This window comes from Tasmannia lanceolata, unplaced genomic scaffold (genome assembly GCF_043159265.1).
Source record: "Tasmannia lanceolata isolate RefF3 unplaced genomic scaffold, GAP_Taslan_0.1 ptg000013l, whole genome shotgun sequence".
In the NCBI taxonomy this organism is placed as follows: domain Eukaryota; kingdom Viridiplantae; phylum Streptophyta; class Magnoliopsida; order Canellales; family Winteraceae; genus Tasmannia; species Tasmannia lanceolata.
Window position 1 is genome coordinate 8,251,667 of NW_027518690.1, and position 21,244 is coordinate 8,272,910.

General features: G+C 35.7%; 2 protein-coding genes across 2 annotated transcripts; one reads left to right on the forward strand and one right to left on the reverse strand.

Moving 5' to 3' along the window:
* Nucleotides 1-444: 444 nt before the first annotated feature.
* LOC143890779 (alpha carbonic anhydrase 7-like) lies at nucleotides 445-8,734 on the forward strand. The gene is made up of 7 exons (XM_077395462.1): nucleotides 445-529; nucleotides 811-1,028; nucleotides 6,065-6,171; nucleotides 7,211-7,313; nucleotides 7,404-7,574; nucleotides 8,075-8,128; nucleotides 8,498-8,734. Exons 1-7 carry the CDS (start codon nucleotides 445-447, stop codon nucleotides 8,573-8,575), a joined length of 816 nt encoding a protein of 271 aa, XP_077251577.1. The 3' UTR covers nucleotides 8,576-8,734.
* Nucleotides 8,735-14,846: 6,112 nt separating this feature from the next.
* LOC143890775 (F-box protein FBW2-like) lies at nucleotides 14,847-17,810 on the reverse strand. Its single transcript, XM_077395456.1, has 2 exons — nucleotides 17,488-17,810; nucleotides 14,847-15,611 (listed from the first exon to the last, which is right to left on the reverse strand). The coding sequence occupies exons 1-2, from the start codon at nucleotides 17,808-17,810 to the stop codon at nucleotides 15,083-15,085; spliced, it is 852 nt and encodes a 283-aa protein (XP_077251571.1). The 3' UTR covers nucleotides 14,847-15,082.
* Between the last annotated feature and the right edge of the window lie 3,434 nt (nucleotides 17,811-21,244).

A 21,244-nucleotide genomic window follows, 5' to 3' on the forward strand; every position in this document is an offset into this window, starting at 1 on the left:
GGATCGCCATGGTGCTAGATTAGGCAAGTGGGTTGAATGGGGTAACCTAGCTAGATTAGGTAGCTAGCTTAAATTAGCAATTAGGCTAATCTTAGTAGGTAGGATTTTTCTAGAATTATCTCTTGCCTTGGTTATGTTTATTTCTTTCTATGTCTATCTTGTATGTGCTCTATATAAGCATACCTTGAGATCCATTATAATTAATTCAAGAATAATATAAATTCTCTAAAATTCTTCAGTTATTCTTATCTCGTCAGTGACTACCTTTGACGAAATCTTGCATTCCTAACCAAAAAATTCTTTAAATTCTCAACCCCTCTCCCTCTCTCTCCTAATCAATCAATAAACCAACCTGTTCAGGTGATATTGCATTCCTAACCACAAAATTCTCTAATTATCAACCCATCTCTCCCTCTCTCTCCATCAATCAATCAACCTACTCAAATGAAGATCAATAAACCTATGTTCTTTGCTATTGTTATTCTTATCTTTCTTTGTTATTCGACCTCAGTAATATCTGAGGAAGCTGGTAAGTAATCAGCATCGAAATCTATCAATTCAATTCTTGGAGCATCAAATTGAGAGATATATTGAGAGGTCAAAAGATTGTTCAAAAGGATCTCCTATACTTCCATCAAATATTCTGCTTTTTGCCGAATACTCAGGAATTTGAATCTCTTTCATTTATTGAATCATTGATAAGAACTAATAAATCAAGTTTCATTCAAATTAATCATTTTGATTGTATAAAAATACTGTTTGTGGGCATTCTCTTCTCAATTGATTCTGGTTTTTTTTTCCATTATACAGAGGATGAGAGTGAGTTTAATTATATTGAAGGCAGTGGTATCGGACCTGAAAGCTGGGGCCAAATCCATGAGAAATGGGTAGCTTGTAGTTCAGGAAATATGCAATCTCCCATTGATCTGTTGGAAGAAAAGGTGGAGATGTCGCACCAACTTGGGAAGTTAAACGGAAGCTACAAGCCTTCGAATGCGTCTCTGGTGAACCGGGGCCATGACATAATGGTAAGATTGGCTTATGTTTGGAGATTATGAAATCATAAGCTCTGTATTCTAATCCATATAGTGAACATTATAATCGTACTCGGATCAACTGCAAACTCATCCTAGTTAACTTAGTGCCTAAAACAATGAATTGACTAGCCAACAACTTTATAGACATCTAAATGAAAAAAAAATCGAAATTATGATGGAGACAACTGTTTATTTGATTTGAAACACCAGGCCACTAAGACTTGGGTCTTTCATGTGTATATTATAAGTATGCATGTACGTATGTGTATATAAATATATATATATATATATATATATAGAGAGAGAGAGAGAGAGAGACAGAGAGAGAGAGACAGAGAGAGAGAGAGGAAATGGTTTGTGTGCAGCTGCACAGACATGGCTGCCACAAACCATGGGGGGGGCACATTTTTGGAGGGATCTAAAGCATTCATTTGGAAGGCCCTTCCATGGATAGGGTGTGTACCAAAAATCAGCCCTATAGGATCATCCTAACCCTGCCATTTGTGGAGGGAAAAAATGGGTAGAAACAGTGTCTGTCCATTTCCCCCTCCAACTTTGATTGGGTTAGGATGATCCTATAGGGCTGATTTTTGGTACATACCCTATCCATGGAAGGGCCTTCCAAATGAATGCTTTGGATCCCTCCAAAAATGTGGGTCCCCCATGGTCTGTGGCAGCCATGCACAGATAAGCTATCTGTGCAGATGCACACAAACAATTTCCTCATATATATATATAAAATAAGCTGGATGGAAAAGCCCAAGATTTTTTGAAAAATCTATGGAATTTACACCTCACTTTTTTTTACTTTTTCTAACAAAGGCACCTATTCAACCAACATATTTTCAATCCTACCCCTCCTTTATGCTTTTTAACAATAGCACCCATTCAACCCACATATTTTCAATCCTACCCCCTCCTTTATGCTTTTTAACAAAGGCACCCATTAAATCGACATAATTTCAATCCTACCCTCCCCCCCCCCCTTCTCCTTTGTTAAAAAGTATTAGAAAATATTTGTAGAAAAATATAAAAGGCATATATTTTTAGAAAAAGTATATGATACTTTTTTTTTAGCTACTTTTTTACTTATTTTTTCTACATATTTTTTAAATAACATTTTTTCATATCATATACTTTTTTTTGGCCTTGTCGTGCATATTTTTATTTTTTTACACAAAAATTAATTACGAAATTTTGTATCATATACTTTTTTTTTGCCGTGGTGTGCATATTTTTATTTTTTTACACAAAAATTATTACGAAATTTTGTATCATATACTTTTTTCCGCCGCATCATGCATTTTTTTTTCCAAAAAAAGTAATTAGAAAACTCTTTCTTTTGCATTTTTTTCATTACTTGGCCGCGGTTATGGATACTTTTTTGCTTATTGTTTCTACATACATTTAACTAATTTTTTTTTGTTATCATAGTCTTCTTTTTTTTTGCCATGTAGTGCATTGCACGTCGGGTATCATACTCCTTTTATTAGCCATGTCGTGCATCGCACGTCGTGGTTAAAAATATTGTTTCTACATACTTTTAACTAATTTTTTTCTTGGTATCATAGTCCTTTTTTTGGCGGTGTCGTGCATCGCACGTCGGGTATCACTAGTATATATATATATATATATATATATATATATATATATATATAGGAGAAGAGAAAAGAAAAGGATTTTTTGAATTATTTGAAAATTCTATGAGAATTACACATCACTTTTTTTACTTTTTTTAACAAAGGCACCGATTCAACCCACATATTTTCAATCCTACCCCCTCCTTTATACTTTTTAACAAAGGCACCCATTAAAGCCACATAATTTCAATCTTACCCCCCTCCTTTATGCTTTTTTAATAAAAAAATCTATAGGGTGATCTTAACCATCTGATTTAAGAGGAACAACATATTATGGAAATCTCTATAGATTAGAGGGTTAGGATCAGCCTATGGAAATGATTTTTGGGGCACAACCTATTTATGTTGTGTTCCATCACATGGATGGTTTGGATCAACCTATGATGTGGTCCGTACAGTTCTTTGTCGGCTCGTGCATCGCACGGGGTTTTTTACTAGTATACTATATAGCGGAAGAGAAAATGAGAGAATTATTTGAATTTCTCCCAAAATTCTATGAGAATTACACATCACTTTTTTTACTTTTTTTAACAAAGGCACCCATCCAACCCTCATATTTTCAATCCTACCCCCTCCTTTATGCTTTTTAACAAAGGCACCCATTAAACCCACATAATTTCAATCCTACCCCCCATCCCACAAATAATTCTCTCATTTTCTCTTCTGTTATATATATATATATATATATATATATATATATATATATATATATATATATACACACTAGTAAAAAATCCTGTGCGATGCACGAGCCTACAAAGAACTGTACGGATCACATCATAGGTTGATCCAAACCGTCCATGTGATGGAACACAACATAAATAGGTTGTGCCCCAAAAATCATTTCCATAAGCTGATCCTAGCCCTCCAATCTATATAGGCTGATCCTAGCCCTCCAATCAATAGAGGTTTCCATAATTGTTGTTCCTCTCCAGGTGCCCGGAATCCGTCAATATTTTGCAAGTGTCCTGCATGAGTAATATAAAGTAGTTCTTTCGTCATTGTCATATGTCTTTACCTCTTCTTGGTAGTTTTTTTCTGTAATTGTCATAGACAGGTACCCTGTGTCGGTACTTTTCGTATGTAGATTATGATTTTACCCTCACATAGATAATATGTACAGATATGTGGGGAGGGCAAAAAAGGTAAAAATATCCACATCGATGTGTTAAATGGACAATAAATCTCTCTTTTCTCTTCTGCTATATAGCTATGATAGTAATACCCGACGTGCGATGCACGACACTGCCAAAAAACCTATGATACCAAGAAAAAAATTAGTTAAAAATATGTAGAAACAATATTTTTAACCACGACGTGAGATGCACGACACGGCCAAAAAAATGAGTATGATACCCGACGTGCAATGCACGACACGGCAAAAAAAAAAAAGACTATGATAACAAAAAAATTTAGTTAAATATATGTAGAAACAATAAGCAAAAAAGTATGCATAACCGCGTACCAAGTAATGAAAAATGCAAAAGAAAGAGTTTTCTAATTACTTTTTCTGAAAAAAAAAAAGGATATGATACAAAATTTCGTAATTAATTTGTGTAAAAAAATAAAAATATGCACGACACGGCCAAAAAAGAGTATATGATATAAAATTTCGTAATTATTTTTTGTGTAAAAAAAATAAAAATATGCACGACACGGCCAAAAAAAAGTACATGATACGAAAAAATGTTATTTAAAAAATATGTAGAAAAAAAAAGGTTAAAAAGTAGCTAAAAATAAATAAATAAAGTATCATATACTTTTTCTAAAAATATAAGTTTTTATATTTTTCTAAAAAATATTTTCTAATGCTTTTTAACAAAGGAGGGGGGTAGGATTGAAATTATGTCGGTTTAATGGGTGCCTTTGTTAAAAAGCATAAAGGAGGTGGTAGGATTGAAAATATGTGGGTTGAATGGGTGCCTTTGTTAAAAAGTATAAAGGAGGGGTAGGATTGAAAATATGTGGGTTGAATGGGTGCCTTTGTTAGAAAAAGTAAAAAAAGTGAGGTGTAAATTCCATAGATTTTTCAAAAAATTCAAAAAAGCTTGGGCTTTTTCATCCAGCTTATTATACTAAAAATATTTTCTAATGCTTTTTAACAAAGGAGGGGGGTAGGATTGAAATTATGTCAGTTTAATGGGTGCCTTTGCTAAAAAGCATAAAGGAGGGGGTAAGATTGAAAATATGTGGGTTGAATGAGTGCCTTTGTTAAAAAGTATAAAGGAGGGGTAGGATTGAAAATATGTGGGTTGAATGGGTGCCTTTGTTAAAAAGTATAAAGGAGGGATAGGATTGAAAATATGTGGGTTGAATGGGTGCCTTTGTTAGAAAAAGTAAAAAAAAAAAGTGAGGTGTAAATTCCATAGATTTTCAAAAAATTCAAAAAAGCTTGAGCTTTTTCATCTAGCTTATTATACTAAAAATATTTTCTAATGCTTTTTAACAAAGGAGGGGGTAAGGATTGAAATTATGTCGGTTTAATGGGTGCCTTTGTTAAAAAGCATAAAGGAGGGGGTAGGATTGAAAATATGTGGGTTGAATGGGTGCTATTGTCAAAAAGTATAAAGGAATGGTATGATTGAAAATATGTGGGTTGAATGGGTGCCTTTGTTAGAAAAAGTAAAAAAAAAGCGAGGTGTAAATTCCATAGATTTTCAAAAAATTCAAAAAAGCTTGAGCTTTTTCATCCAGCTTATTATGCTAAAAATATTTTCTAATGCTTTTTAACAAAGGAGGGAGGTAGGATTGAAATTATGTCGGTTTAATGGGTGCCTTTGTTAAAAAGCATAAAGGAGGGCGTAGGATTGAAAATATGTGGGTTGAATGGGTGCCTTTGTTAAAAAGTATAAAAGAGGGGTAGGATTGAAAATATGTGGGTTGAATGGGTGCCTTTGTTAGAAAAAAGTAAAAAAAAAGTGAGGTGTAAATTCCATAGATTTTTCAAAAAATAGAAAAAAGCTTGGGTTTTTCGTCCAACTTATTATAGTATATATAAATATATATCTGTGTGTGTGCTCATACTTATATATTATGAAGTTTTGATGTATTTTTCGAGAGGTCATACTTATATATTATGAATAGTTACGTGTTTTCCATTTTGGATTTTACCCAACTTTTGTTGTGTTTTGTTTAAATCTATTTTCACCTTGCCTCTCTAGCCTTTTTTTTATGTATATATAAATAGATACATGCATGCATATAGGGAATGAGAATATATCTACAAATCTTTGTTTCTATAATGTCACTTCACTCCTTGGCACTTTTATAATAAGCTTCTCAAAGCTATTACATAGTTTAGAAAGAAACATATGATAACAACAACAAGAGATGGATGGCAATAGTATTTGTTAATTTTTTTTTATTGGTTTTTGTTAATTTGAACAGCTTAATTGGACCGATGGGGCAGGTGAAATTTATCTGAATGGAACCGCGTACATCCTCAAACAGTATCACTGGCACTCACCATCTGAGCATACAATCGATAGTCGAAGGTGATTCTCTCTCTCTCTCTCTCTCTCTCTCTCTCTCTCTCTCTCTCTCTCTCTCTCTCTCTCTATATATATATATATATATATATATATATATATATATATATATATGAGGAAATTGTTGGTGAGCTTAAGTGCCCAATCACATTGGGGCCTACTTTGTTAGGATGATCTAAAGCATTCATTTGAAATGCCCTTACATAGATGGGGTGTGTACCAAAAATCAGCTCCATAGGATCATCCTAACCCATCCATTTGTGGAGGTCAAAATGGACAGACATTATTTGTCCACAAATCTGCCCATTTTTGTCCTCCACAAATGGAGAGGTTAGGATGATCCTATGGAGTTGATTTTTAGTACACACCCTATCTATGATAGGGCCTTGCAAATGAATGGTTTGGATCACCACAGAAAATGTGGGACCCATGTGATTGGGGCGCTTAAGCTCACCATAAGTTTGGTGAGCTTAAGCTCACCAACACTTTCCTCTCTCTCTCTCTCTCTCTCTCTCTCTCTCTCTCTCTCTCTCTCTATATATATATATATATATATATATATCAGTTTTAGTTAATTATTTTTGAATGGTCACATTATTACAAAATATTTATAAACACGGTAAACATCTGCATGGTCATCCTATCTGGTTCATGCATGCCGTCGCTTGGCTAATAATGATGACGATCGGTTAGCCAGGGACGGAATGAATCGGGCATCATTGGAGATATTTGATTTCCTTATGCCGTGACTTGTATTTTCTACATTTCCGGTCTTTCTATTTTCTCTTTAATTGTGGTTTTCTAATATAATTTTACCATTTAAAAAATATTTATAAACATAGTTCTAAGTATCGCAATATATCTGCATACAATCAATATCAAAATTGAACGCAGGTTCAGGATTCCAAGACATCGGGTCAAATGGGGCCCATATGTCGTATAATATTTTCTCGATTAATGAATTATTAGATATAATAGATTAATATTAATAGCCTAAACCAATGTCTCTTTATATGATAATATTTTCTCGCAATACATGCGGCAGGTACGCTCTAGAGTTGCATATGTATCACGAAAGCATCGATGGAAAGCAAGCAGTGGTCGCGATCATGTACAAGATCGGCCGTCCAGATCCATTTCTCGCCGAGGTCAGATTGCAGAAAATGTCTGTTCGGTCTATTTATAAGGGTTAGAAAAAACTCAAAATAGTAAACATACATATTTTCTTGTATTTCCAGCTAATGGATGATATCAGAACCATTTCCAACAGAAGAGATGCTGAGGAAGTGGTGGGTATTGTTGATCCGAAGCATATAAAACTGGGGAGCAGGAAATATTACAGGTACATGGGCTCTCTAACAACTCCTCCTTGCACCGAGGGTGTTGTTTGGACACTGCTAAAAAGGTCCGTATGTCTCAAGGGTTGTATCTTTGTTACTACTATTGTAAGGGGAATGATATTATATGGGCACCTCATCTATGGTTAATTGGGGCCACCCCCCTCTAGTGCATATATGACTACTCTTTTTACACTACAACTGGAAGAAATTAAAGAGGGAAAATATAACATTCCCTAGTCTTAATCTATTAATAAAAGGGACCCATTCAAACAATTTAGGGAGTCAAATTATATAGGGGTCCTATGATTGGGCACACCCAAGAACATACTCTTGATCATACACCTTGTTTGGATTGCAGGAAAAAGTCTAATTGGAGAAAAATTCTTCTTAAGAAAGTTTTGTCTTAAGAAGATTTGATTAAATTATCCATATACAAGGCCTCAGATTAGATGACTAGAAGCATTAAACAAATAAAATATGCAACATTCCCCATTTTATTATATATTAGTTTTTGGCATCCACTTTGATGGTCTAAATATCAGCTTATTTTTCTCTCCTGTTTTTATCAGGTGAGAAAAGTCTCTAGGGAGCAGGTGAAGTTGCTGAAGGAAGCGGTCCATGACGTGAGTGCATTCGCCAACTTTTGGAAACATACAGCTTATAAAGATACAAGATCCAATTTGGAAATCCATAGCTGCCATTTTTTTCTGCATGGAGAACTTTAAGTAGTTAGGCTCATGGTTTTTAATTTCGGCGGAAATTTGGCCGAAACTGAATTTTGGCCGAAATCCACATTTCGCCAATTACCAAATTTTGGCTGAAATTTCGGTTTCGATGAGGGACGAAACGTGTACTACTGAAATTTAAAACCATGGTTAGGCTGACTACAAAAATGGTATTACTAACCAATTATGCACGCCATCATGCATGTTTTGAGAATGCCATGCAAGATAAGATAAAGAGAAAAAAACTTGGATTGCTTCATTTTACAGGATTCGGAGATGAACGCTAGACCGACACAGCCGAAGAACAACCGACCAATCCATCTCTACGTTCCGCGCAAATTTTAATCTTAGCCATTGAAACACCTTTTATCATGGATTCATATTTTATTTTTTAGTCAGACTCCTCTCTTTAGGGTTTGATGAATACATGTAAACCTTAATAAATCATGAATTAATAATCATTTTGAGTGATACCACTCTTTAGGATTTGATGAATAAATGTATACTTAGGTTCGAGGAATAAATGTATACGTTAGTAATTCCAGGATCTCTCTCTCTCTCTCTCTCTCTCTCTCTCTCTCTCTCAGCCTGGCAATTTCAATTCCTTTGAAATGGTCTCTCTCTCTCTCTCTCTCTCTCTCTCTCTCTCTCTCTCTCTCTCTCTCTCTCTCTCTCTCTCTCTCTCTCTCTGCCTGGCAATTTCAATTCCTTTGAAATGGTCTCTCTCTCTCTCTCTCTCTCTCTCTCTCTCTCTCTCTCTCTCTCTCTCTCTCTCTCAGCCTGGCAATTTCAATTCCTATGAAATGGTTTTAGCTTTAATTCGGCCTTTTCAACTAATGAGGCAATGGTGTCTCTTTTCTAAGCTATGAAAACTGATTATGGACAGGAAAGGACTAATTAATACTAAAGTGGGTCTTCCTCATTTGATAATGGAAGAAAGTACAATTCAACATGGCCAAAGGTTTTTAATGTGAGTCGGTAGCACAAGCCAACGATATATGTGGCTGCAACCACATATCCATGAATTTAGCCCCATAAGCATACAAGCATAAAACAATTTTAGATAATAATCTCTCAATTCTAGGTGTTTAAAGCATAAATAGAGTTTGAAAGTGATCAAACCTTATTAGGTCTGATTAATATCTTATTTAGTAAAAAATTAATAAAACTCATCATTAATTTATCTTTCCAAATAACAATTGATAAGTGTTAAAAGCATATATCAATTGTAAAAATCTCTCCTTTCATCTTATCTCCTACAGAGGCCGAATCATCATAATTAAATGATACTCAATTGAATGGGCTTTAGATTTAATTAGAAACTAAAATATGTAACAAACGGAATACTAAACAAATCAGATAAAGTCTAAACTATGCTACCTCGTTGTAAAAAGAAGTTACATACCTTTTAATTGGAGTATTCACCTACTTGCTCTAACCTGCCCATGACACCAAAATGGTAACAAATTCACAGTTTCAAGAATGCCCAATTCACAGTAGGGACCCCTAAACCAAAATTTCAGCCTAGGGCATCTTTTGTGGTTCCATGCAGGGGCGATGCCACATGAGAGGAAAGGGGGGCAATTGCCCCCCTTATTTTTTTGGAAAAAAAATATATGCCTTTATTTTTTAATAATTTTTTAATACTTACCCCCTTTTTTAAAAAATATGCCCCCCTTTCCAATAGAAAATAAGTTTAAAATTTTAATTTTACCATTTTTATCTCCCTTTTTTGTGCAAAATTACTATAATTTTTGCCCCCTTATGCAAAATTTCAGATAGAAATTTTTTCTATCTTAATTTCAAGATAGATAAAAAATTACTATAATTTTTGCCCCCCTTGTGCAAAATTTCTGGCATCGCCCCCGGTTCCATGAGAGACAATATACAATGAAATAATTTGCCTGGTTCTCCTAATACAAGCCCCCATCCAAGGTAAAAAGATGATCATGGTGATATTTCATTTTCATGGTCATCAAACAAGTGAGCATTGCAATATCTGTCTCTTATCTCAATATATATTTGCTATGCAATTTTGCAGAAAGCCATTTTTCGGCACTTTGGGATGAATTAAATCAAGGGGTTTTTGCAAAAGAAGTCTTCAACTATGCTTTATTTGCCAAAAGAGTCTTCTAGTTTCACATTTTGCAAATAGAGTCGCTAGATTTGAGTGACTTTCGCAAATCAGGTTAAGCCATCGGTTTGTGACCAAAATACCCACGGCAGAATTTTTTCAACTCCCTGAAAAAGACCAAGATGGAAATATCCATGACACAGATCTTGTATGATTGGTGGCCATATAAACCCGTATTTTTTTAAATGTACGGTACGGCCCACTCCATATGATGATCTAATTGGTCCATCTGTTGGGCCACCAGGTAATTAGGTTGTGCGCAAAAAATCAATTTCGTAGGATGATCCTATAAAAGCTTACGTAGTGTGCGGTCCCTCTATAGATCAGAGGGTTAGGATCATCATATTAAAATGATTTTTTGGCCACAACTTAATTACATTGTGGCCCAACAAACAGATTGGATCATCCTATGGAGTGGGCAGTACAGTACTTTTTGAAAAATACGGGTTTACACTGCCACCCGTCATATAAAATCTCTCCATGACAATCAATAATAAGTTTTCAATCCAGGGTGTGGGAATATCATTTCTATATGTACCAGCTTTTTATGAATGGGTGTAAAAAGATGGGCCCACTCCATCAGAACGTGACATGTAAAATTGTGGACCCACGATGCACATGTGCTTGGTGGAAATTGTGGGACCTACCCAGCCGATCCATGGGTTTGAATTGAGCTGGTGGGACCCATCCTATCAAAATATATCATTGGCCATCAAGAGTATTTTGGTCCTTTCACAAGGTAATTTTCATGTGAAAGACCCGTCAATATGGCGAGGCAAAATGGCAGGCCCCACCCTATGCATGGGTTTGAATTGAGCTGGTGGGACCCATCCTATCAAAACACATCACTGATGTAATTTTCACATTTTCACATATAAGGACATTTTGGTCTTTTGTGAGTAAAAAAAAATCTGCCATGGGTATTTTGGTCACAAATTGATGGAATGACCTTGTGACTCTATTCGCAAATTATGAAACTAGAAGACTCTTTTGGCTAATAAAGCAAAGTAGAAGACTTCTTTTGTAAAAACTCCTTAAATGAATAAGACAAAACTGCTAAAAATGGGCCTTTGTGGGCTCTGCAAAAGAGCCGTGAAATTTCCTAGAAAATCCATATATTCAAACTTATCTATTTTGGGTTCCTGTGGGTAATTATGAGAGGCAAATGAGAAGTTCAAATTATAAACCAAATAGGAAAAGGGGTATTACTAAAATGGTGCAAAGGTACAGGCGAAGTCATTTTCAAAATGATCCAAACCATTCATTATTTTGGCCTTCACTATAGATAAGCAATGCTCCAAAAATAACCTCTAGAGAGCAAAAGGTTTTAAAAAAAAAGAAGAGGGAAGTAATGTATTGACCTCCTTTTCTTCCCTAGCCCACCCCTTTTAGTGTATTTATGACTACTTTTTTTTTTACAATAGAACAGGGTAGGTCAGGGATGAAGCAAGTTACCTTATTATTGGTTGCTATCCAGACAGAGAAAGATCTAGAAATGCTTAGAAGATAATTCTCTTCAAGCTAGGGAGGATTGTGTGGTAGAACTTAAAACAACAGGTGCAATGATGGAAAACAAATCTCTTTCCAACAATCTTAATCGTTTTCTATTAACCCGACACCTTAAATTTTATTAATAAGAACAAAATATACAAGAGGGGGACATCCCGCCTTACTTCCAAACTCATAGGGGTCAATCTTAGGGTTGATTTTTGCGAATTCAGGTTGATCTTTTACCATAAAATTTGGAGGGGTTCGGTTTGATTCCAATTTATTTTTTAGCAAAAACTCAACCAGATTCTAGGCCAAATGCCATTAGGAGGTTCTTCTCGCGCGAGAACCAAGTCAATTGTCAAATATGTGGCTGAAGGACACATAAACAGATGCTTCTACAGATGGGACTGCACATTTCTCTCACTACACACCTTACGATGGTGTTAAGAAACTCGCCGTGAGAGATGGATCGCACTTAGCAATTTATCATACTAGTGGTGCTTCCTTTCTTTCATACTATGGTCATACATATGGAATCGAATGATATTTTAGTGGTATGCATAAAGAAAAATTTAGTTACTTTTAATCAAAAAGTTCATGCTTGGCAACCAAGAAAAAATATTCCATAGAATATTTGTGGGGGCCAGTTGTGAGAGATATTATGGAGATGGAGAGACCCAATTGGGAGTAAGGGGAGCACGAAAAGCTCCTAAGAATGGTGGAAATTAAAAGGGAAGTGATATATTGGCCCCTTTTGTTTCCTGGGCCAGCCGCTTCTAGTGTATTTACGACTAACTTTTTACACTAGGAATGGGTGGCCCAAGGAAGAAAATGGGGCTAATATATATCATTTCCCAAACAAAAAAACCAATTTTTAGTAGAGTTTTTTTGTTTCCTGATTTTTAGCCACATCTCATTCCCGGAGAGACTAGTTTTCTGGATTTTGTTTCCTGAATTTTAGTGACTTCACCCTCATCTCTACTGGGAGACACTGATTTATCATGAAAAAAAAATATGATAGCCAAATGTGCCCTAAAATTCTAAATTATTCAATGGAATAATTTTTCACCTTGAAGTGCCTCCGCGATAACACTTAGACCTAGGCTTGTCGATTAATGGCAATATACCCTAAAAACGCAACCGGACCAACCTAGGCTACTCCAATATTAAGTGTAGGTTTTACAGTCGACTATACTGATGCCCCCCTTATCACCATCTTTATTAAAGATAAGGGAGTGAATCACCGTAACTCAATGTAAATTATAATTGTGAATTTATTTCGGTGGACGTTTTGTTTTGCTCACTAGAATGAAAAGTGATGTTTCATTAGGACAGCCTTATAGTAAGAAAAGCTATGCAACATTGGAAAAGGAAATGGACAGCTTTATTGCCTATAGTATGAAAAGGTAGGCAGCATATGATAGGAAATGGAGAGCTTTATTGCCTAAAGTAAGAAAGGGAAACCGGAGATCGGCCCCGATACTGATTTGGCCCAAATAACCAAAGCCAACGCCTAAATTAAAAGCAACACATATATGAAGAGTTCCTTCAACTCTAAGAAATAAGACAGCGATGAATACAGAACATGAACCATGGTTTTAAATTTTGGTACCGGTTTCGGACCCCACCGAAAACGAAATTTTGGCCGAAAACCGGCGAAACAAGATAAACAATATTTTATTCCATACAAAATTTCGATCATTTTGGTAAAATATTTAATTAATTAAAAAAAACCTGGTTTTTGGGTGAAATTTCGGACGAAATAAAATACCATTTCGGGTATAATGTGATTTCGGTGTCGGTCTCGACCGAAATCTGAAATTTCGGGGTTTCGGTGGATACCGAAATCGAAATCGGGTATACCCAAAACGTTTCAGTAATTTCGGCCAAAATTTTGTAGGAGATAAAATATTATTTTATTTGATTTTGTTGGATTTCAACCGAAATTTCGAAATTGCGGCCAAAATTTCGGTTTTGTTCAGGACCGAAACCGAAATTTGAAACCATGGTTTTAAATTTCGTCTGTATTTCGGTTGGGTCCGAAACCAAAATTTGGCCAAAGCCCAATTTTCGCCGATAACCAAATTTTGGCCTATTATTCTGAAACATCGAAATTTCGGAATTAATAAAAGATTACTTTTTTTCCTTACCGGATTTCGGCCAAAATTTCAGTGTCGGTGAGGGCCGAAATGTATACCGAAACTGAAATTTAAAACCATGCATGTAACTAAAGGACATCTAAGCCACAATTCCGCATACCACTGTGATGTCTCTCTCCTAATGTAGTGCTTCTCAAGGCTTACCAGAATCCCTCTTGGGCAAACAATTTAACTTGATCAGATAAGCCCTGTCCATGAGAGAATACAATGAAGTAACCTCCCTGGTTCTCCTAACCAATCCCCCTCACGAAGTCAAAAGATGATAATGAGCAGATTTCGTTTTCATGGTCATCAAATAAATGAGCATAGCGATAACTCTGCAAATTTCAAGTATTTTTTGCCAAGACATCCACCTTCTCCTCTAGCTCAAGATAACTTGGGAGTCTACTCGAGTGATTTGCATAAACCTATTTCAAGTGATTTGGATCATATCCACATCAAAATCAAAAGATAATTATGGTGTAGTCTTGGAAATGAAAAGAGGTTACAAAGCAAGACAATACTAATCAGTAAAGCTATAAGATACACAATGGAAACATAAGGAATATAAATAGTAATCATAAAATCTATGAAGGTGAAAGAAATCCAGTGTTTTATTTTGAAGGTAACAAGTTCCATTCCAAAAGAAAAACAGAGATCATACAAGTCCCAACCTTGCACTACAGATCAGTAAAGCTAAATACAATTCCAAGAAATAAAGATGATCCAGCAATAGATTTTCAAATGCTGATTAAGGAAGGCATTGAATATCCATGATTGTCTAACCAGGCTAGAAGAATAACATAATTCAAATAAGCCCCAGAAAGAGAAGCCAATATAAATGGAGAAGATATAGCAATAAAACCACCAATTTCTAATCTAGGAATATAAAATGTATTTCATCCCATTATAGGGAATTGATCTCATTCACATATATTTCATAAACCCAAAAAGCCACATGACCTGTATACTCTGAAACTAAACCCTGTGGTCTATATCAGAAAAAAATATGTACTCCAAAAAACTCTATAAAAGCATCAAATTCTCAATATCACCATATTAGCCAAAAAAAGTTCAAGGATGGCATTGCTAATCCGAATCGTCAGAAGAAGTGGATTCTTTCTCGCCATCACCATTGTCTGAAGGGTTTGCATCGTCATATTCATCATCCCAGGGGCCTCTAAACTCCTTGATCATGTCCAATTTCTGCTCAATATCACCCTCCGACATCACATTCCAACACCCTTGAATGTCAAGATGGTGAAGGGCCTTGCACTTTGTAAGGATCGCATTAAGCCCAAGATCGCTGAACTTCCCATATCCAAACTCAAGGTGGCGGAGTGCGGGCATTGTCTCTGCCACAGCCATTGCCTCTCCTTCCTCGGCCGGGTGAGCCGGAGGATCATGGCCATTTTGGAACTCAGGCGGAGGCATGTTCCTTCTCAAGTGAACCAGAGACTTGCAGTGCTTCCCCACTGTTTCAAGCCCTTTGGGTGTGATCTTCAGGCAGTAACTGATATCCAATACAGTCAAATTTGCAAGAGATTCCGCATGCTTCTCAACCATCCTATCAGTAACGTGGCTCATCGGAATCTTCAGAACCTTCAAGCACTTCCCACTACAAAATTTCCACAAGAAGTTTATAACTCAAATAATTATGGATTTAGCTTTCACAAAACATTATTAAGTGTCAAAATACCCATTTCTGCAGCAAATAAAAGACGCCAATGGAGGAAAACTTTTTGAACATTCCAACAACTCTGTTGACATGCCTTTTTCAAAACATTGATACAAGGTCCTTTTTGTTTTGGATTGAGAACCGATTGAGAGTTCAAAACTGATTGCCAGACTCAAAATAACGTTTGATTTTGAATCCAATAATCAGTTTGGGACTCACAATCTGTTCTCAAAATCCAAAACAATCAGAACCTAAGAGAATCACCGGAAATTACAGCATGATACTAGTTGGGTGGGATATGAAAATGAAAATTTGAAATTTCCCACAAGAATTGGTATTCTTACATAAAATTTGGTCAGAAATCAGAAAAGTTAGTAGTAAATGGTGTTACTCATCAAAACTGAACTTGGCATTGGTATCGGTATTCTTACATATAAAATGTTCAATACCCTTCAATGCATAATCGAATTCTGATTGAAATCCTGAATTTCTATATTCATCACATGTCAAAATAAGGAATCATAACTTGGAACAAATATGAATCAGGAGAGACGTAGCACTCCTAAGAGTAAGTAAATACTTAGAAGAACAATGCAATGCAGTGAAACCTCATACTGTAGTGAGTCTCACAGCTTTATCCCAATAGGTGGAGACCCCAACATGAAAGACCCAGATTGGCCACCTCATACAGTAATAAGATCACTTATCATAATAATAACTATAAATTTCCTTAAATTTGCAAAAAAAAAAAAGAACAAAAGGCAGACCCCTTCAATGGAAGCAAAGAACACTTAGTTCCTTTAACTCGATAACATTCTGATTATTTAGAGGAGCGCTTTGATCAATCTATAGAGATGAAATACGTTTTGGAAGCTACTTACTCCATTGCTTTCATGAATAGAAAATACGATAGAAAAAACAAAAAAATTAGAAGGGTCAGATCTAGGGATAAAAATCTACTTATCCACATAGCAAAGATCAAAGACACAGAACAATTTCCTTAAATTCGAAAAAAAAAAAAAAAAAACAGAGCTTTTCAATGGAAGCAATGGAACTCGATAACCTTTTGGTATTTACAATGGGGACTCGATCTATCTGTACAGAGCAACAGATACAATACGGTGTGGAAAGCGCTCCATTGCTTTCATGAATAAAAAACAATGATAGAAGAGAAAAAAAACAAAAGGGTCAGATATAGGGTTAAAAATCTTCTTACCCACACAGCAAAGATGAAAAAAAAAAAACAACACAAGAGGGAGATTAAAAAAAAAGGGAGAAATGTTAAGGATTCGAATACTGGATAATAAATCAGTTATCATAATAATAATAACCCATTGGCAACAAAGGAGAACCCAGAGTAATAAATCACTTATCATAATAATAACAACTATCAATTTCCTTAAATTCGCAAAAAATTAAAAAAAAAAACCCCTTCAATGGAAGCAATGAACACTTAGTTCCTTCAACCAGAAAGAAACTCGATAACATTTATACAGATGAAAAATGATAGAAGCAAAAATTATAGAAAACCCAATAACATTTTTATTCTCCATTACAGAAACTACTCCATTACTTTCAAAAATAAAATAAAAAATGAAAGAAACAAAAACAAAAGGGTCAGAACCAAGGTTAAAAATATTCATATCCAAGTATCAAACATCAATGAAACAACCCAAGAGAGAGAGAGAGATTTTTTAAAAAAAATTGTAAAGGATTGGAATAGAGAATAAAAACACTCCCTCAATGAAAGAGACAAACAATAGTATTTGAAAATTATTCATTTGTAATGAGAAATAGTAATGATTTGAATACTAACGCATTGGCGATAAAAGAGAAACCAAATTCACCAAGCTTATAACCGGAGAAGAACCGGAGAGTGCCTTTGCTCAGGCGAACAAGTCGCCGGATGGTAAAATCTATCTTTTCGGTACGATTAATCTGGCGGCACCACTGTTGAATATCAATATCGGCCCAACAGTAGGGCCCAGCCACTGCTTCTCTCCATGATTGGCAAACGAACGGCACCGATTTAACCATCTCATGTTGGGGAATACGGACAAAAATTAGGGCTAATATTTCAGGGCTCAGCCCTTCCCAATAACTTCCCACCTCCTCCTCTCTGCAAACCCTTTTCTCCATCTCTGTTAATCCCCTTTTTTGGCTCTTGCCTCGTTTTATAGACGTGGAGGCCCGTGCGAATTTAGGCGTGTCACGTGCCATGAATTATTTTTTTCTTGCTTTTGAATTTATAAAATTTGTTACCGTTGATTCCCGGTAAATGTCTAGTGGCAACTGAATTTCTCTAGGAATTTTTACCTCGGGTATTTCTTGCTTCTATCTAGTACGTAGATTCATTGGTAATGATTTGGTGACGCGTGTCTTTTTGATGAATTAATGACCGTTCATTGTGAACTGATGATATTTTAACCTCGAAGATTTTGATATTCGCAACCCTCTTTAAATTTAGGACTTTTTAATTTGTCGGAAAATTCTTTTGGGAAAATGACCTAAAAAAATGGGCTTTTATCCTCAAATATTGTTCATGGGAGGTTGTAACTTGTAAATGACCAAAACGAGGGGAAAAGTAAGACTTTTGCCAGAGAGGACAGAAATGCCCTTATCTCCTAGTGGTTAAGAATATCATAAATAGTGGTTAAGATTATCTATATAGTTCTAATTAGTAGTTCAGAGGGCCTAATAGTGGTTCGGGTTGTAAAATCACTATTCGCCCCTTGTTTTTACTCGGTACATCCTCTTGTAGTATAAAAGAGAATTCATAAATACACTAGAGGGGGCTCTTCCAAATAAAAAATGGGGCGAATATATCATTTCCTACCGTAAAGAGAGATGATATATTAACCCCTTGTTTTTACTTGGAACAGTACCCTACAGTGTTAAGGAGAATTCATAAATAACTAGAGGGGGTTGTCCCAAGTAAAAAAGAAGGCGAATATATCACTTCCTAATGCAAAACATAAAGTTCAAGTGAAATTATATATTCGTCCCTATTTTTATAGGGTAAAAGAATAATCATAAATACACTAGAGGGGATTGTCCCAAGTAAAAAAGGGGGCGAATATATCACTTCTTAGGGTAAAACGGAAAGAAAAAGTGAAATGATACATTCGCCTTCTATTTTTTACTTGGGACAGCCACATATAGGGTAAAAGAGAATTCATAAATACATTAGAGGGAGCAAATATATAACTTCCCTGTGTAATGATGGTGAAATGATGGCCGAAGGTAACTTTAATAAGCCATAAGGGCATTTCTGTCCTCTTTGGAAAAAATCGTTACTTTTCCCTCATTTTGGACATTTACAACCCCAGGCAGAATATTTGAGTAAAAAAGCCCATTTTTAAGGTCATTTTCCCAATTGTTTTCTCATTCATTTTGGGAGATAATATTTTCCCCCCCCTTAAATGGATAAAATCCCCCCCCTTTAACGGTTTATGCGAGAATGGTTCTCTACTTGCGGATAAATTCACCCTCTTTGCCTGTAAAACTTAACGGATAACGTTAAGAGGGGGGGGATTTTTTCCGTCAAATGGGGGGAAATATTATTTCCCTTCATTTTTTGCAACCTTTTTTCTCCAAGACATCTTTCTAGTTATCTAGAGCGTGATATTTTTTCGCCCCCCCCCTTTAGGACAATGCGCCCCCTATTTAACGTGATTTGGGTCAAAAAGCGTTTAAGTCTGCCCACAATTCAAGTTACAAGGGGGGCGCAGTATCATTATTCTACAGTGGGGCTAAAAACTCATCTCCCTTGTCTCACGAGTGAATTAACCTATCGCGCGCGTTCCACGCGGTGTTACGTGGATGGAAACCAACAAACACAAATAGAATGTTGGGAGACGCGCTTGTGTTTCATTATCTAAATAACCTTTCAAAAAATTCTCAATTTTTCAGGACTATTGATACTGGCACAAAAATGTTTTGATTATTGTATTAACACACCTTGTCTTATATTGATTAACAGCTGTCTAAGGTTAATTCAGTTCCCATCTCCCTGTTATCCCCTTTTTGGGTTCTAAAGTCATTTTATAGAGGTGGAGGAACGTACAAATTTGTTGTTTTTCAAATTTATAATATTCGTCAGTATTATCCACCGAAGTTTTATAAGGCTACTGATATTCCACTACCGTATTTTGATAATTGCACCAACTCTCCTTGTCTTTTAGTATTTAACCAGCAGTCATAGGTTATCACAATTCCCATAAAACCTCTCAAAGGCTAATTAAGAATGAAAACACAAGATGAATTAGGTCAATTGATAAAACATGGTAGTGCAATTAACAGCAGCAAATTGCGTAAGCGCATCTTGTCTTTCTCTTTTAAACAGCTGTCAAAGGCTATTCAGATCCCCATTAAAAAGAAAAGACAGGCCGAGTTAGTGCAATTATCAAAACATGGTAGTGCCAAATGCCAATCATGTTCTTTGGCTACTGATATTGGCACTACCATCTTTTGATAATACCACTACCTCTTCTTGTTTTTTATAATGTAAACAGATGCCAGAGGCTATTACAGTTCCCATAAGGTTCACAAAAGGAAAAGACAAGTTTAGTTATTGCAATTATTAAAACAAGGTTGTGCTGATACCACCTCCCTTTAAAATATCTCATTTTTTCATAATGAAAATATTTACAGGTTATTTTGTGCTGATATCCCATTCGTTGTAAGCTGGTGATATTATAACCTCATCGGTTTTGATATCCGCACCCCTCTTTAAATTTAGAAACTTTTAATTTGTCGGAAATTCTTTTCCAAGACATCTTTCCTACGCGGATGGAAACCCACGAACACAAAAAGAGTGTTGGGAGACGCGCTTGTGTTTCATTGGTTGAAAGAATAAGTGGGAATGTGGTGGGGACCACATTTTTGCCATGGAAACCGTACGGAAAATAAGGCAGTTTTTGTACTGACTGGAATTTATGATTCGAAAGGTATCTCATTGGTTGAATAAACGGGGCCCACAACTGTCAATCCTTCAAAGAATCCGTTTAGGGGAATGGGGTGAGGGGGCGGGTTATGGGATATCATTTTGATAAATTCACCCCCTTTTTACTAGGGACACCTAGCGTCACTGTACTAGCCAATCAGGCTCGTTGAATTCTTTAGTCGTTGATACACTGCCTCTAGGTGTCACTAGTAATCAAAAGGGGCGGATACATCACTTCCCTAAATTTAAATTCACCAGTAAATTAAGTAGTGTTTGTGTGTTTTGCTTTGGAGTAGTGATAGGGGGTGTCATTACCAAAAAAAAAAAAAAAAAACAAACAAAGAGAGTGAAAGAGAGAAAAGAAGATTCCTAGGGTTGCAACATGGGTCGGAGGGTCGGGTTTCCAAAATGCTACCTTACCCGAGAAATTATCTCGGGCCGGGCCAGGATTAATTTTTTTTCCTTTTGGGAAAACTCGATATTCATAAATCGTGTCGGATCGGGTTTTTTTTGGGTCGGATAGCGGCTAATTTCAAGGATCATAGAAAACAATAAATTTTCACACAAATATACTCTAATTTTATGTCATCAAGTGTATAAATTTAAGAAGGAAACAATTTTCACATCA